The 13,408-nt window shown below is 43.6% G+C and overlaps 2 protein-coding genes across 7 annotated transcripts; one reads left to right on the forward strand and one right to left on the reverse strand.

The window, feature by feature from the left end:
* Nucleotides 1-923: 923 nt before the first annotated feature.
* Nucleotides 924-10,117, reverse strand: FAM217B (family with sequence similarity 217 member B). Of its 6 annotated transcripts, none has more exons than XM_075768514.1 (5): nt 10,033-10,117; nt 8,466-8,671; nt 7,177-7,288; nt 6,992-7,077; nt 924-6,593 (listed from the first exon to the last, which is right to left on the reverse strand). In XM_075768514.1, exons 2-5 carry the CDS (start codon nt 8,558-8,560, stop codon nt 5,396-5,398), a joined length of 1,491 nt encoding a protein of 496 aa, XP_075624629.1. In that variant the 5' UTR covers nt 8,561-8,671; nt 10,033-10,117; the 3' UTR covers nt 924-5,395. The 6 variants fall into 6 exon arrangements, with proteins under 6 accessions (XP_075624629.1, XP_075624628.1, XP_075624630.1 ...); XM_075768513.1 differs by having other exon boundaries at nt 8,466-8,712; nt 10,033-10,068; XM_075768515.1 differs by lacking the exon at nt 10,033-10,117 and adding an exon at nt 9,746-9,990.
* A 156-nt stretch (nt 10,118-10,273) lies between these two features.
* PPP1R3D (protein phosphatase 1 regulatory subunit 3D) lies at nt 10,274-12,635 on the forward strand. Its single transcript, XM_075768414.1, has 2 exons — nt 10,274-10,951; nt 11,122-12,635. The coding sequence occupies exon 2, from the start codon at nt 11,123-11,125 to the stop codon at nt 12,044-12,046; it is 924 nt and encodes a 307-aa protein (XP_075624529.1). The 5' UTR covers nt 10,274-10,951; nt 11,122; the 3' UTR covers nt 12,047-12,635.
* The last annotated feature ends 773 nt before the right edge of the window (nt 12,636-13,408 follow it).

Below are 13,408 nucleotides of genomic sequence, written 5' to 3' on the forward strand. Positions count from 1 at the left end.
GAATTTGTGAAAGGAAGACTTAGGGAAGAACTGATCTTCTGTTCAGGGGAGAAGAAAAGCAATAGATCATGTCAAATAGGCAACAATGTTTTAAAGAAGAGTGAGTACAGGGAGGAAGGAAGACAGATGATCTTCTGAGATGCACTATTAGCAGGACAAAATAACAGCAACAGGCTTAAATAGCAGCACAGGACCTGATGGTTCAGACATCAGGAAAACCTCAAACAGCAAGAAAGTTCTGATTGATTGTGAAATTCTTGTGATACCTCACCAAGGAGTTGTGTAATGCTTAATATAAAGATTACACAAATGGCAAAGGGATTTTCAGCAATAGGAATTGCCATTCTTTTGTCTTTCAATCTCTGTCCCCTCATTTTCCTCTTGATTAGTCTCAGCCGAACATACGAACACGCTGTGTGTGAAATGAAGTTAAACATACTTATCCATGTATACTAACTAGCAACATGAGAATGTGGTTCTCCACAAGCATCTACCCACAGGTGTCTGCTGTTCTTTAGATCATGTTCTAAATGTCCTGGAGATTATAACAGAGAACGTGAAACTCATTGATTAGCGCATTTAAAAAACAAAGGTATGAATATGATGAAGTAAGTTTTCCGTGTTGTTTTCACCAATATGATGCCCTACATTACAGAAGTGACTGCTACGTGGGGTAGAAATAATCATACAGCTTTAACTACCTAGCTTGGTCATCCGCAGCAATATAGGTCGCAAAATAGGTATAGCAAAACAGATATGCTGAGCTACAGGCTCTGTCCTACACGGCAGTAAATAAATTCTCTAAAAGAAAAATGCAGAGGTGCCATCTTGTGGATGATGAAAAAATACAACTAAGTAACAAATAGGTAGTAACTCACTTTTAATATACTAAATATACAGTGACTTTGAATTACAAGATCACTTTCCAATTAAATTACCAGCAAAAATATCCACAAAAAGTTCGAATAAATAAGAACACATGATTACCAACATCAAAAGCTGGGCCGCAAATTCTCGGTTAACAGAGCTCCAGTCTTTCCAGATAGAGTGGTCTGTTTAATTATTTTTCAGAAGAAAACCCATTAATGCCTGTGGGAGCAACAAAGGCTCAATACCTTTAAAATAAGGCAAAAAATAATACATTATAGGCAATTTCATCCTGTAGAAATTTCAACTATAATATCAGCTCCAAAAAAGGTATCACATACTGGCTGAAAAAACTCTGTCAAAATACTCTCAAACTGCTAACAAGATCCTTTAAATAGCAAATACAAGATAAAAGTTACCTCCAACACCAATAAATGAAACACAGAAGGGACACAAGCAATAATGGGATTGTGGGGTAATTAAGGAGTCTGGAGTCCTCAAGACAGTTTGGTCCAATGAAAGCAGCGTGACCATCCCCTGCAGCGTTAGACCCCTCTGCCATCCTGCTGGGCACTGGCAGCGCGGGCGGTAGGGCTGGGAGCCACGGCCACAGCATCCTGGGAGAGGGGCATCAGTGGGAGATGAGAGCTCCCCACTGCTAGCAGCCCATTTGCTCTAAACTCAACTTCCTCAGAACGAATGCAGCTGAGCCTTTTTTCCCTCTGGGAGAAGCACTGTCACCCCACTACCCTGAATTCGTACCAGCAAACGTGACCCCTGACTTGCAAAGAAAAATACAGTCCACCTTATCAGCCTTAACAAGTGGCCACCCCAGGATTTAGGATACTGAACCCGCAGCAGGGATTGGTTTGAGTCTTCCTTGCAAGGCTCGTCCACTTGAGGAAGATGTGAAGCCCCTCTTCCCAGGATAGTACGCGTTGCTCACGCAGTGATAACCCCTCTTTGGAGCACAAACTCTGAGTAACTGCAGAAGCCTGATACCTGTCCTACTCACAGAATGAGGATCTGGAGGCATTGTGCAGAAACTTGCTGAACTGCTGCATATAACTGAAAGCTACCACAAGGTGTGAGGGGGTGCAGGGGAGGTAAAACTTTAACTGACCACAGTATTTCACTGCAGAGATGCAAGTAAAGGGAAAAAAAAGAAATATGTGAAGAGAAAACCAATATTGGTTTAAAATTCTTCATGTCATGCATTAAAAATACAGAATAGCATTATTAAGGAAAACAGTTTATACATATTGGAGCAAAATTCTGTTTCTTCATGTCTTTGTAACAGGGTAATTTCATTGAAAACAACAGATTTGTTCCAAGTTTGTATTAGTATAACTGAAGTAGAATCTGGTTATTTATTTAAAATGCAACCCGAGCATACTTGTTTTGTAGGTAGTACTGCAGAACATTAAACCTTTAAATTATCTAGAAAAAAAAAGTAATCACTGTTTAAATATCTCACATCGCAGTAAACTTGTTCTCCAAGAAGCATCTTCACTGCTAGACTGAGACACGCAAGAACATATTGCTAAACATAGTGGAAAAAATATAAATAGCCACATAAACACTGTGCTGTGGAAGTATTTTAATTCCAAACAGAATGTATTTGATGGAATAAACTTTTCTGCTGTATTCAGAAGTGCTTCTAAAGACAATATCCATCAATACAAAATGAAGGAAACACAAACCATAGTCCTCTTCATAAAAGGAGCTTTTTGTCTGTGGGCCCAGAACATAGTCAAGTTAAAACGGAAGCGAAGGTGCTGCAGGATAAAATCCCACCCTTGCAGGTCTGCTCAGGCTAAGAACTGTTTGTTGAGGCAAACACAGAATTTCTATTTTTGTGTGTGAACAAAGACAACTGCGTAAGAAGTATCAAATCAACGAACAAAAATTAGATTTGTGTGATTATTGTGCAAGACAAACTTGGCCAGATCACAGCCAGAGCTTAATGACGACCAAGTAGTCAGACTTATTTTAAGTGGCATCACCATCTCTACCTGCTTAACTTTTTAGTCTCCAACACCAGATTCATGTCCATCAGATCACAGCATTACATTAACCCAAAACTTCCCTAGGCCTGTGAGAAAAAACATTTCTCAGCTGCTTTCTGGTCAAAGCTGACTGAAATGCTATTTATTTGTTCTTTAAGAAGTGATCATGCAAAATGTGCCTGTATCTACATGCCCTCCTTGTAACCTAGGAAAGCATCAATATGGAGTAACGTTTCAGAGGAAAATTTAATATACACTAATATTCAGTGCTATAATAACATGCTAAATTAAGTACTGCATCAAACAACTTGTTTAAAAAACCCTGCTGTTCTGATTATTGACTTGATCCTGCTCATGTTGCTTTTGGTGCTTAAAACAGTGCTCGAGAGCAGTGTACTAAAATCGTGCAATAAAGTAGTGCTTTGGCAAGAGCAGTCCTACTAACTTTCACTACTGTTAATGTGAATCAGGAAAACTTGACTAACGAAGGCTTGTAGAATTTGGCCAGAATTCCAGCACTGGATGCAAGACCCTTTCATCTAAAAAAAACCTGAAATACACGATGAGTCTAGAACAAAACAAAAGGATGAAATAGCAACAATAGAATGTGCTGGTCCTCTGCAGTTGCTGGTGTTGAGTGCCATCTTCGAATTTTCACCACACCTCTGACACAGCCAATTTATTTGATCTTTGAGCATGTCAGATTAAGTTTCACTTTAATTGCATAGAGCTGAATGTACATGCAACTACAATGCATTTTAACTTTAACCTCACAAATACTGATTATGCAAATATAATACTGTATATTACATTTGTCTCCTTTATCAATTTAAAATTTCACATTTGGTCTCCAGTAGACTAGGCAAAAAACACTAAAAATATTTCTTAGACTATTCCTGAGCAATGTTTTTATGAACTGTAAAATACTCTAGTTTATTACTACATTTATTAATATTCTCACATTTTAAACTACATATAAATCCATGCTTTGAAATTTTACAAAGCTGAAGATCTGGTAGGCACAATGAAAGAATAGAAACAGCTAAGCATCTTAAAACCAAGATGAGATCAACAAGAGAAGTGCAATTTAACTATATACATAATGTACTCTCTAGTATTTGCTACTTTTTAATTTTCTACCACAATGTGAAGGATCCACTTGTAAAATCTGGTCCGTCAGACCTCAGCTCACTTCTCATAAACAGTTCACGGTGACTGGTGGCTGCGGATGAAGTTAATGCTGCTCAGTATTTCATTTTAAAATCAAAGTACAAAACTTCCTGTAGAATTTCATCTTGAACAAGATCGTGTCCCCAGCTGCTGTGATAGATTTGAAATTGTAACAGCTGAACTGACACTTGAATACTCACTGAACTATCCTTCCTGTTCCCTTCTGTCTCACAGACAAGAGAGAACAGAGGGTCCGAGGACAGGACCCAGTCCTGGGTGTACAGGTTCTGTCTGCTGGGTATTTCCCCATGTCACTTCGCTAAACCTTGAAACAAGAAGCCAAGCTAACTGAAGCAGACTGGACCATGAGATAAATAATAGTCATCTCGGGTCACTGAAAATAGCTATCTTTTGTATCAAAATATATCTCTACTTGAACTTACAATAGCCTTTAAATTCACCCCCCAAGAGTCTATTTTTATGTTTTGAGAGGCTACCGGTTCTGAAAATTAGGCCACGCAGTCTCTAGTAATAACCTCAATTTGCATTAGTCATAAATATCCATGTGCAATTTGAAATTTGGTCATTTCCTCTAAATGACAAAAAGCATCAAGGCTTACAAAACGAACTTCAAGGAAAGCTTTCTGTAAACACAGTGAAGATTTCTGGATATAAAAATATGCATTCCATTTTCTTACTCTGTCACTATTGAAGATGTCTGCTCCCTAATAATTTTTTGTCTTAAAAAGAATCCTTTCTGCATTAAAATATTTCAAAACATTATCTCCATTTTTCTTATTTAAAAAAAATCCAATTTATCAAAAAATCCAATTCATCATCTTCTGTGAAGAATTAGTTTGACTTTGCATAGATAAGCATGCTCCATTATTTTGTAAGAACAGTTGAGCCCTCTTCCATCAGAAAACACCACCATCAAACCTGTCTCATGAAATAGCACATCTGTTCACGAACGAGAGCACGGATCCTGTTCTCTCAAATACACCACGGTAAGCATAACAATCGCCACAGACTTCAATGGACTTAAACTGGTGCAAATAGGAGGACATGTTAGAATTATATATTCCTCTAAACTTTCATACTCTGCTATTGTTAGCTTCATTGAGGAATTGTAAATATTTTTAAGGAAAGACCAATGGAAGACACTTGCCTTCAGGGAAAGATTTCCTGTTGGCCTTGCTGGCTTATGATCAAATGTATTGAAAGGAACAGTGCTGACTTAGAACCATGCATCAAGAACATATTTTCTATAAAGAAAACATGACCCTTCTGCACTGGCCAAATGCTTTCTAGCAGTCAAGAAGCATCAACATTTACTAATGATTTTTTCTTCATTTAAATTTGCGTGATGTTTGCTTCGTGCCATTTGTTTTTATTCTCCTGTCCCCTGTTGGTTTTTTAGAAGGAACACAATTGTTGCCGTTGCCGTTGCCATTTTTCTTTGGATTTGTACACATGTATGTTTTTAAGCCTTTGATGGGAGCAGCTGAACCGGGAAATACTGGGGTTTGCTTAGGGGGTCTAATATTACCACCACTCTGAATTTTAGAACCGTTCTCGGCGGGCTGCATATTGAGGAGCTGTTGCTTTGCAGTTGGTTTTTTTTTCAGTTCACTCCTCACTTCACCAAATTGTCTCTGAGAAGACAGTGCACATCCCATTCTCTCAGAAAGTTTCAAGTGACCTGGATGAGAACGTAACTGGCGACTTTCTTCACAGTATGAATCTCCCCTGTGACCTGAATAGCTCCTGGGCAGCTTTGTAACACTTTCCTGGGGAATCACTTGCTTGTTAGGCAAAGGGCCGAGCAATGCTTTGCCTTTGCCGGGGCTTTTTAGGGTACGGATGGAGCCGGGAGCAGTCTGTGGCCTGGCTTTGGCTGCCCTCCCTTTCTCATTCTGTACAGTCTGCATTTGCAGCCATTCCAGCTGCAAAAGGCGATCGATGTATTTCTCAAGAAATCCTGTTGGCTTTGGTCGAAATTCAGTTTTACCCTCTACATTAACAAAGATGGCCAGTTGCTTCAAGTCCCATGAGTTGAAAGGGGGTGGGAGGAAGTCTGGGTAGTAATATTCTGATTCTTTAAAACCCATATCAGGGACATGTTCCAAACAAACTGGATCGATTTCTTCAGCTCTGAGAATGAGTTCTGGTGGTGTGCAGGGAGACGGGGGAATGGGAATCCTTTCTGAATCAGAGAGATCACTGGCACTATCATCTTCAGCATCTTCTTTAATAATTTGTACTGATTCAAAATCAAGAAACATTTCATCTACAGATGCTTCTTGCCATTTAGAAGAGCATGGACCAGCTTCAGCAACATGTTCTTCGTGATTCTTTTCCAACTGTTCTTTTTTACTGCAAAAAAAGTGTTGCAGTGGGACATCTTTAACCCTACAGAAGCTACCTTGTGTGCTGCCCTGGATGCTAGGAGGGATCCTGTGCAGAAAAGATTCATTTTGCCTTCTTTCTGGGAGGCTCCTCTCTGGTCCTTGTGCTCTGTGCAGTGATGTGCAAACACTCGTGATCCTAAATAAAAAGAAAGATCATATCCTATTAGAATGATTCGTGTCTCTGGAACATCAGTCTACAAAGGTCTTGTTGCCACCTTCAAGGACATGATCTACATGAATGGAGCTAAAACTGGCACGGAAACTTGGTAGTGAGGTAAAATTAATATTTGCTTGCAGAGACAACACTGCCTACTACCGATTTTTTTATTTTATTCTGATTTTGCCTGAGAACTCACTAAGGCAGGACAGTAAGTTTCCATATAGATAACTTCAATTTGTTGTCCTCATAAATTCTGAATTCTGAGGCCAGTGAAGTCAAAGGCAAAACACAGAAACCATGGTTTCATCACAAGCTTTTTATACACCAGTTCGAAATGACTACAAATGAAACAGAAAATCTTAACATAAAATTACCTTTTTGACTGAGTATTGTCATCCAGCTGCTTTCTTCCCTTCTTAAAAATACCTGGTTGGTTACTCTCTCGAGTGTCACGGGAAGTCTGAAACGATATGAAAGTATGTGATGTTATTAAGAAGCTGACGTAAACTAAGTACCCTTTTCTGTAAACAAACAAACAAACAAAAAAGAAATCATTTACCTTTTCAATGTCACTTGATACTTTTTTGCCTAATCTTCCAGGAGAAGATTTCACATGAGAAATTGGTTTATTTAGTCCTTTGGTGCTCGGATGGCTTTTTCCATTACTGTAACTAGCAAGGATTAAACAGAATATCACATATAAATAGCAGCAGATACAATCATCAGAATAGAAATACAAGAAAAGTTTAGACTGCAATTCAGTTTAAAAAAGAGAGTTGATTGCAACTATTCTTAGACTTAACAGTCATCAGAACTATGCCATTGTCACTTCTTATTTTTTATACTACTAATGCACTTCTATATTTTTAATACTGCTAATGGAAAAGTGAATAATTCAATCAGATAAGATAATAATAGAACTTAGCCCTTACATAGAATCCTCTATCAGAGTATCCCAAAGTTACTTTGGGGATAATAAATAGTAAGTATTAGAGACTACATATTTAACTACTGATTTCTATAGTACCTGGTACACGGTCCCACTGCAATTTAACAAAAGTAATTATAAAGTACAATATGAAGGCCACTGCAAGCCAAATCTTGCCTTTCTCATTTGCATACTCAACAAAACGTAAAGGATTATTCCTATGAAGTTAAGGACTAGAAGTGAGCAGGGAGCAAACAGTCTATTCTGGTATTAATATAAACTATTTCACAACAAAGGTACAAACAGAACTCACCATTTCATTTATAACATTTCACGTTATATCATTAGTAGGAGAAAAACTCCTATGCAAGCAAAAGCAATGGCATTACTGATCCGGACAGCTTAAAACTAAAATACGTAGTTCCTCAATTAAATCAGATACATTTCTGTGTAAGCACACAGAATCATTAAATCTGTGTATTCTGTAATAATCAGAAAACAGTGTTTGTTCTACAAACAAGAAGTATTACTAATTTTAAAAAGGAAAGCTTTAAAATGTAATTTTAGAACACGAATAAGCAAACTGTGCCCTCCCAGTCTAATCCAGTTTGACTGCAGTTCAGTTAATCTGTCAGGCTGTACATCTGGTTCACATTTTTTATGTCAGAATAGTCAGAATAGATTTTGTTTTAAAAAACATGATTTCACCAATTCAAGAGCTTATAAAAGAACGAAAATAAGTCTTGTGCCTCCAGCACTGATGCACTTTGTGACCTGCATGATCGTACTGCACAATCATTTCTGTTGCAGTGGATCAGGGGAGGGGATGCGAATCTGAGCAGTACAGCCATGCACTTCTTAACCAATCTACAGTATTTAGAGATTTCTGTAACTAGAAAGAGAGAGAATAATTTCCTTACTTTACCATTCCTTTGTGGTTTTCATTGATTTGGCTTTCTTTTTTCTGTGTCTCTCTGTGCAGTAATAAGGGATATTCTTGAATGCCAGGTCCCATTATTACTCTTTTTAAAGCGTATCTGCAGCTTTGTTTTTACATAATCTTCAAACGACTCCAGTCCTTTGGGTTCGCAAGACGCAGCATATCAAATGCAAACATCACCACGTCCTAGAGATGCAGTAAACAAACACCATGCGATTCCTCCCAACCTGATTTATTTTTAAAGCAGTAACATAAACATAATCAGCTACCAAAACGGTGCTGGAGAAAACACTGTCCCCTCCCCCAGCGCTCGCTTAATGGGAACCAGCATCTTTTGCCTTACTATTGCCGATCGATCCGTGCGGAGCCGTCATCACCCTGGGTACCCAGAGGAGCGGAGCAGTGCCGCCAGCCGTGCTCCCCCTCCCAGGGGCACAGGGTGGCCACTACGCTGCAGAGCTCGGCGGGCCACAGCCAGCCAGGGGAGACGAGATGGGCCAGGCTGTGCTGCAGGAACCCCGCTGCGGCCAGCGCGCACAGCCCCTCGCTCAGCCCCACCACCTCACCAGTACCAGGGGAGGCTGGGCCAGCATCCCCCAAACCACCCAGCTCTTGCCGTGTGGTTTACAAGCCTGTCCCTCGAAGGCTGTTGGTATATACAGGGAAATACCTGACGGTACAGCAGTGTCTGAAGAGCTACTTTTCATTGTGTAACGTGCTCCTCATCGTTTTGTTCCTCCTGTGCAGCGCTGCATGTATTGACTGGAGCCAAACGGTGGTGGGCGTTTCTGCTCTTAATTTAACCAGAGCAGATGATCAACCCCCCGTGTTCTGTGCATGTTGAGTTGTCCTTTTTGTGTCAGAAAATGCGCTCTTCCTAGATTCATATATGCAAATTTTGTATCAAATGCTTAATTTTTTTCTTCTTCCAAAACAAATCTCTCAGTACTCATAAACTCCTACTAAAAATACTCAGGGCAGAAGCTGTAGCATTCTTTTATTTTCCAGACACTGCATTCCCACACCAGGGTGCACAGACACGATCTGCAAGAGGCGACAGATGACTAGCACCAAAACACCTCTCTCCTCGCCCACCGTTAGTTTTGTGCAGTGCTATTGATACACTTATATTCGCGTCTCCGTTTGATCCTGTCCCACGTCCTGTCCCCGGCCCGGGGGGGGGGAGGTGGCGGCTGCCCCCGGCACCTATCAGCCCCCCCGGGGTCGGACCCTGCGTTTCACAGCACCGTATTCGCGCACCGGCGGGCAGCTCGCTGCTAGAAGAACCCGTGTCAGGCCACAGCGGCTGCGGGCTGCTTTCGTCGCTCCGAGCCCCCGACTGCCGCAGGCGGCGGCCGAGCCGGGCCCCGCTCCGCTCCCTCCCGGGATGCACCAGCGATTCCCGCTGGTAACGGCCACCGCGCTCCGTAACGACAACGCCTGGAAGGCAGCTCGTTAATTTCTGCCCTGCCCTGCCCCTTGCCTTTCCCTGCCCTCCAGCCCCGGCCGGTGCCGCCGCTCGGCCCCGCCGCTCCCCTGCCCGGTACCTGCCTCGGCCTCAGCCGCCAGCGGCAGCTAAGGGCAAAGCGAAGGCAGCGACGTCAAGTGCGCAGTGCGCAGGCGCGCAGGGCGTTCGGTTGGACTGGCGCGAGGAAGAGGCGGGAGGGGAGGATTCTGCGCGTGCGCCGTCGGGGAGGAGGGCGCGGGGCGGCAGTCCCTGCCGCGGGGTGAGGGGTGGCGGCCCCGGGTCCGGGCTGCTGCCGGTGCCGCTGCGCTGTCTGCGGCCGGGCCGGGCCGGGCCGGGCATTGCCGTGTCCTGCCTTGCCGCGGGGCGGAGGGCGGGCCGTACAGCTGATGTGGGCTGTAGAGTCCCCGAACGCGGATCTCTCCCCCTCCAGCCACAGTACCGAGCCTGCCTCCACAGCCCCGCCCGACAGCCTCCGCCGCGACAGCCCCCGCGCTCCCTCCAGCCTCTGCAGCAGCCCCGGCCCCGGCTCCGGCTCCCTCCCGCCCGACAGCCTCCAAGCCTTCCCCAGCCTCGGCAGCCCTCGCGAGTCGCCCAGCATCCAGTGTGACAGCCTGGAGTGTCCCTGCTGCTGCTGCTGCTGCCGGAGCGTGGGGTCGGGCGGTGCCTGCGAGGACAGCCTGCAGGCCCCTCTCACCGTGTGCAACGGCCGAGGGCGCCTCGGGGCGCACCGCAGCAACCCCCGGGCATCCAGCGACCTCTCCGACAGCCTGGAGTCCTTTGGTGTCCAGCACGACAGCCTCCAGGCAGTCTCCAGCCTGCGTGAGAGCTTCAGGTCCTCCAGCATCAATGGTGATAGCCTTGAATCCCTTTCCAGCCTGACCAACGGGTCCATCAGCCAGCACAGCAGCCTGGAGTTTACCAGCCAGTGAGACTGCCTTCATCTCTCCATACAACGTGCTAGCCTCTGGTTTGCTTCCAGCTACTGCGAGAGCTTCCAGGTTTCTGCCCTTTGTTCAGCAGGCTACACTGTTCCAGCTGATTCTTGCTGCATCCCGTGCAATTACATCAAATACTGCCTGTGGTTGCCATTCCCAAGTTACGTGCTTCGGAGAGGCAGTGCTCATTATTACCTGCAGTGTTAATGCTGATTTTTTTGTCATTGGTTAAGAATGGAGGTACGTGGTCCTCGGAGGAATCCCAGCTACCTCTGTGATCTCTATCAGAACATGTTACGGGCTGAAGCAGCACCGGGACAAGGGCAGCAGCAGCCCCCAGCAGTCCGAGCAAATAGCAGCGTGACTCTTCGGAGCAGTGTGCCAGCCAAGGGGGACCCCCAGCCAAATAAGCTTCAGAGTAGCACTTCCTCCAGCTGTGATCCAGCGTTACGGCCTATCATACGCCGCCGAGCGAGATCTTTGCCTACATCACCCGAAAGAAGGAAGCGAGCAGCAGTGCAGTGTCAAGTTCCCGGATGCCGGAGTCGTATGAACAGGGTGAGATTTGCTGATGCTTTGGGCTTGGAGCTCACTGAAGTGAAAGTTTTCCAGACTGGGGAGGATCCATCAATCCCCTTGCACGTCCTTTCCAGGCTCTCCATAAACTCAGACCTCTGGTACAGCAGCTCGGACTTGGAGTTTACCATGCAGTGCTTGGTCCCTGACTTCCAGCAGCCGGCAGACTGTATGGATTTCTCCTCCCGACTTCAGGAGCAGCAGGTGTGTCTTGAACGAGTGACCAGCTCAGATCTGGGGCTCAGTGGCACCATCCAGGTTTGCAATGTTGCTTTTGAGAAGCAGGTATCTGTGCGATACACCTTCAACCAGTGGAAAACCCTCCATGAAGTGTGTGCTCATTGGCACAGTAGCATCCCTGAGAAAAATGGGCAGGGTCAGGTCGATGTTTTCACTTTCTTTCTCCCTGTGCCTCCTTTCCTCCTCCAGCTGTGCTCTGTAGTCCAGTTTGCAGCAAGGTACCAAGTCAACGGCCAGGAGTACTGGGATAACAACAGAGGCAGAAACTACAGTCTTACCTGTCGGACTCACCCCCTTAAGATGCCTAGGGAATGTGAGGAGAGCTGGATCCACTTCATCTGAACAAAGGAAGTGGATGCAGAGCAGCTTGTCAGTAGTCTCGGTGGTAATCTCTTCCTTGGCCTGGCTCTCAGCTCCTATGGTAACAGTCTCCTTTTTGAAACCTGCCAAACTTGGCACAGTCTTCCAGGGCAGGGAAGTTGCCAGTGACCTGTACAAACTGTTCTATACCTCTCAGAAAAAAAAAAAAAGCTAAAATGTGTATTGAGTTACATCTGTTGAAAGCCCGAGAGATTTCTTGTAGTGCATGAATTGGTGCAGAATGGTTCCAAGGGATACCAGAGAGCAAAACAAGGCACTTCTTGTTGCTACCAATATTCTAGGTTGCATAGAATATTTCTAACTGATCTATTTTACTATTTTGTTCTGTCTATTTTCTAAATGGGCAGTGTGGCTTTACTGGTTTGGTTTCTAATTATTTCACCAATTCTGGGCACTATTCCATTTATGCATAACTTGGATGACAGACACTGTAGGGAAGTACTTGTATTTATATATATATTTTATTAAGACTGTAGCTATGTTAAATATTTCCATCAATACTTGGGTTGGAAATTAAATGTGATTATGAGCAAAACATCCATGAAAATGTCCCATCAGCCCCTCTGTTTCCCTTAAGAAAAGGCACCTTTTTTTCTTTTTTTTTTTTTTTAATCTCCAGTGTTTGCTGTAGGCAGCTGAATGATTGTTACCAAAGTTTGTGTAAGGCCAATCTTCAGAAGTTCTCATCTTTTTCAGGTGATGGACAAGTGGGTTTTTTTTCCAGGTGGTGGTACAGGAATTGTCCTTCCCTTGGGCACCTGTTTTTACTAAGGGAAACTACAGCAATTTTGCACTTGTGTTGCAATTACAGTTAAAGATCTCAAAACACTATATGAATGCTAATGATCTAACACTGTTACCTGAAACAGGTAAATTTATAAATCAAGAAATGAATGAGATATAGATACAAAAAGGCAATACAGGGAGCTGGTTACAGAGCCTTGCAGTAGTACACTAGAACCCCGAATTCTGGCTCCGTTCCCCAGTGTCCCATTATTGCTGCAGTAGTACCTTTGAATTATTTAATTAACTACTTCTGATTATAAACCAGCTGAATTCCAAGAATGCATCCTTTGCAACACAAAGCGGGAGCTTCGAAGCAAAATGATGATTTTACTGGTAAACCAGTACTTCCATAGACCCATAAACAGAATCCCTTCTGCAGCAGAGAGCGCGTGGTAACACTGTTACACACAGTCTTCCCATGCTGCTTCCTTTCTCACCTTCAGTCTGTGGATTTAGTGGCGTTTAAGACTGGCAACAGGTTTAAATCTATAAGTAAAAGATTGTCCATGATGTTTTTCAGACATATTCATAACTGCA

The sequence above is a fragment of the Balearica regulorum genome, chromosome 16 (genome assembly GCF_011004875.1).
Source record: "Balearica regulorum gibbericeps isolate bBalReg1 chromosome 16, bBalReg1.pri, whole genome shotgun sequence".
Taxonomy (NCBI): Eukaryota; Metazoa; Chordata; class Aves; order Gruiformes; family Gruidae; genus Balearica; species Balearica regulorum.

What these genes read in the sequence shown, in the direction of transcription:
- FAM217B (XM_075768514.1), bottom strand. Translation starts at nt 8,560, where the DNA reads ATGGGACCTGGCATTCAAGAATATCCCTTATTACTGCACAGAGAGACA. An exon ending in AACCACAAAGGAATGGTAAA is followed by an intron (nt 7,289 to 8,465) that starts GTAAGGAAATTA and finishes AATCCTTGCTAG; the next exon opens with TTACAGTAATGGAAAAAGCC. An exon ending in GACAATACTCAGTCAAAAAG is followed by an intron (nt 6,594 to 6,991) that starts GTAATTTTATGT and finishes CTTTTTATTTAG; the next exon opens with GATCACGAGTGTTTGCACAT.
- PPP1R3D (XM_075768414.1), top strand. Translation starts at nt 11,123, where the DNA reads ATGGAGGTACGTGGTCCTCGGAGGAATCCCAGCTACCTCTGTGATCTC.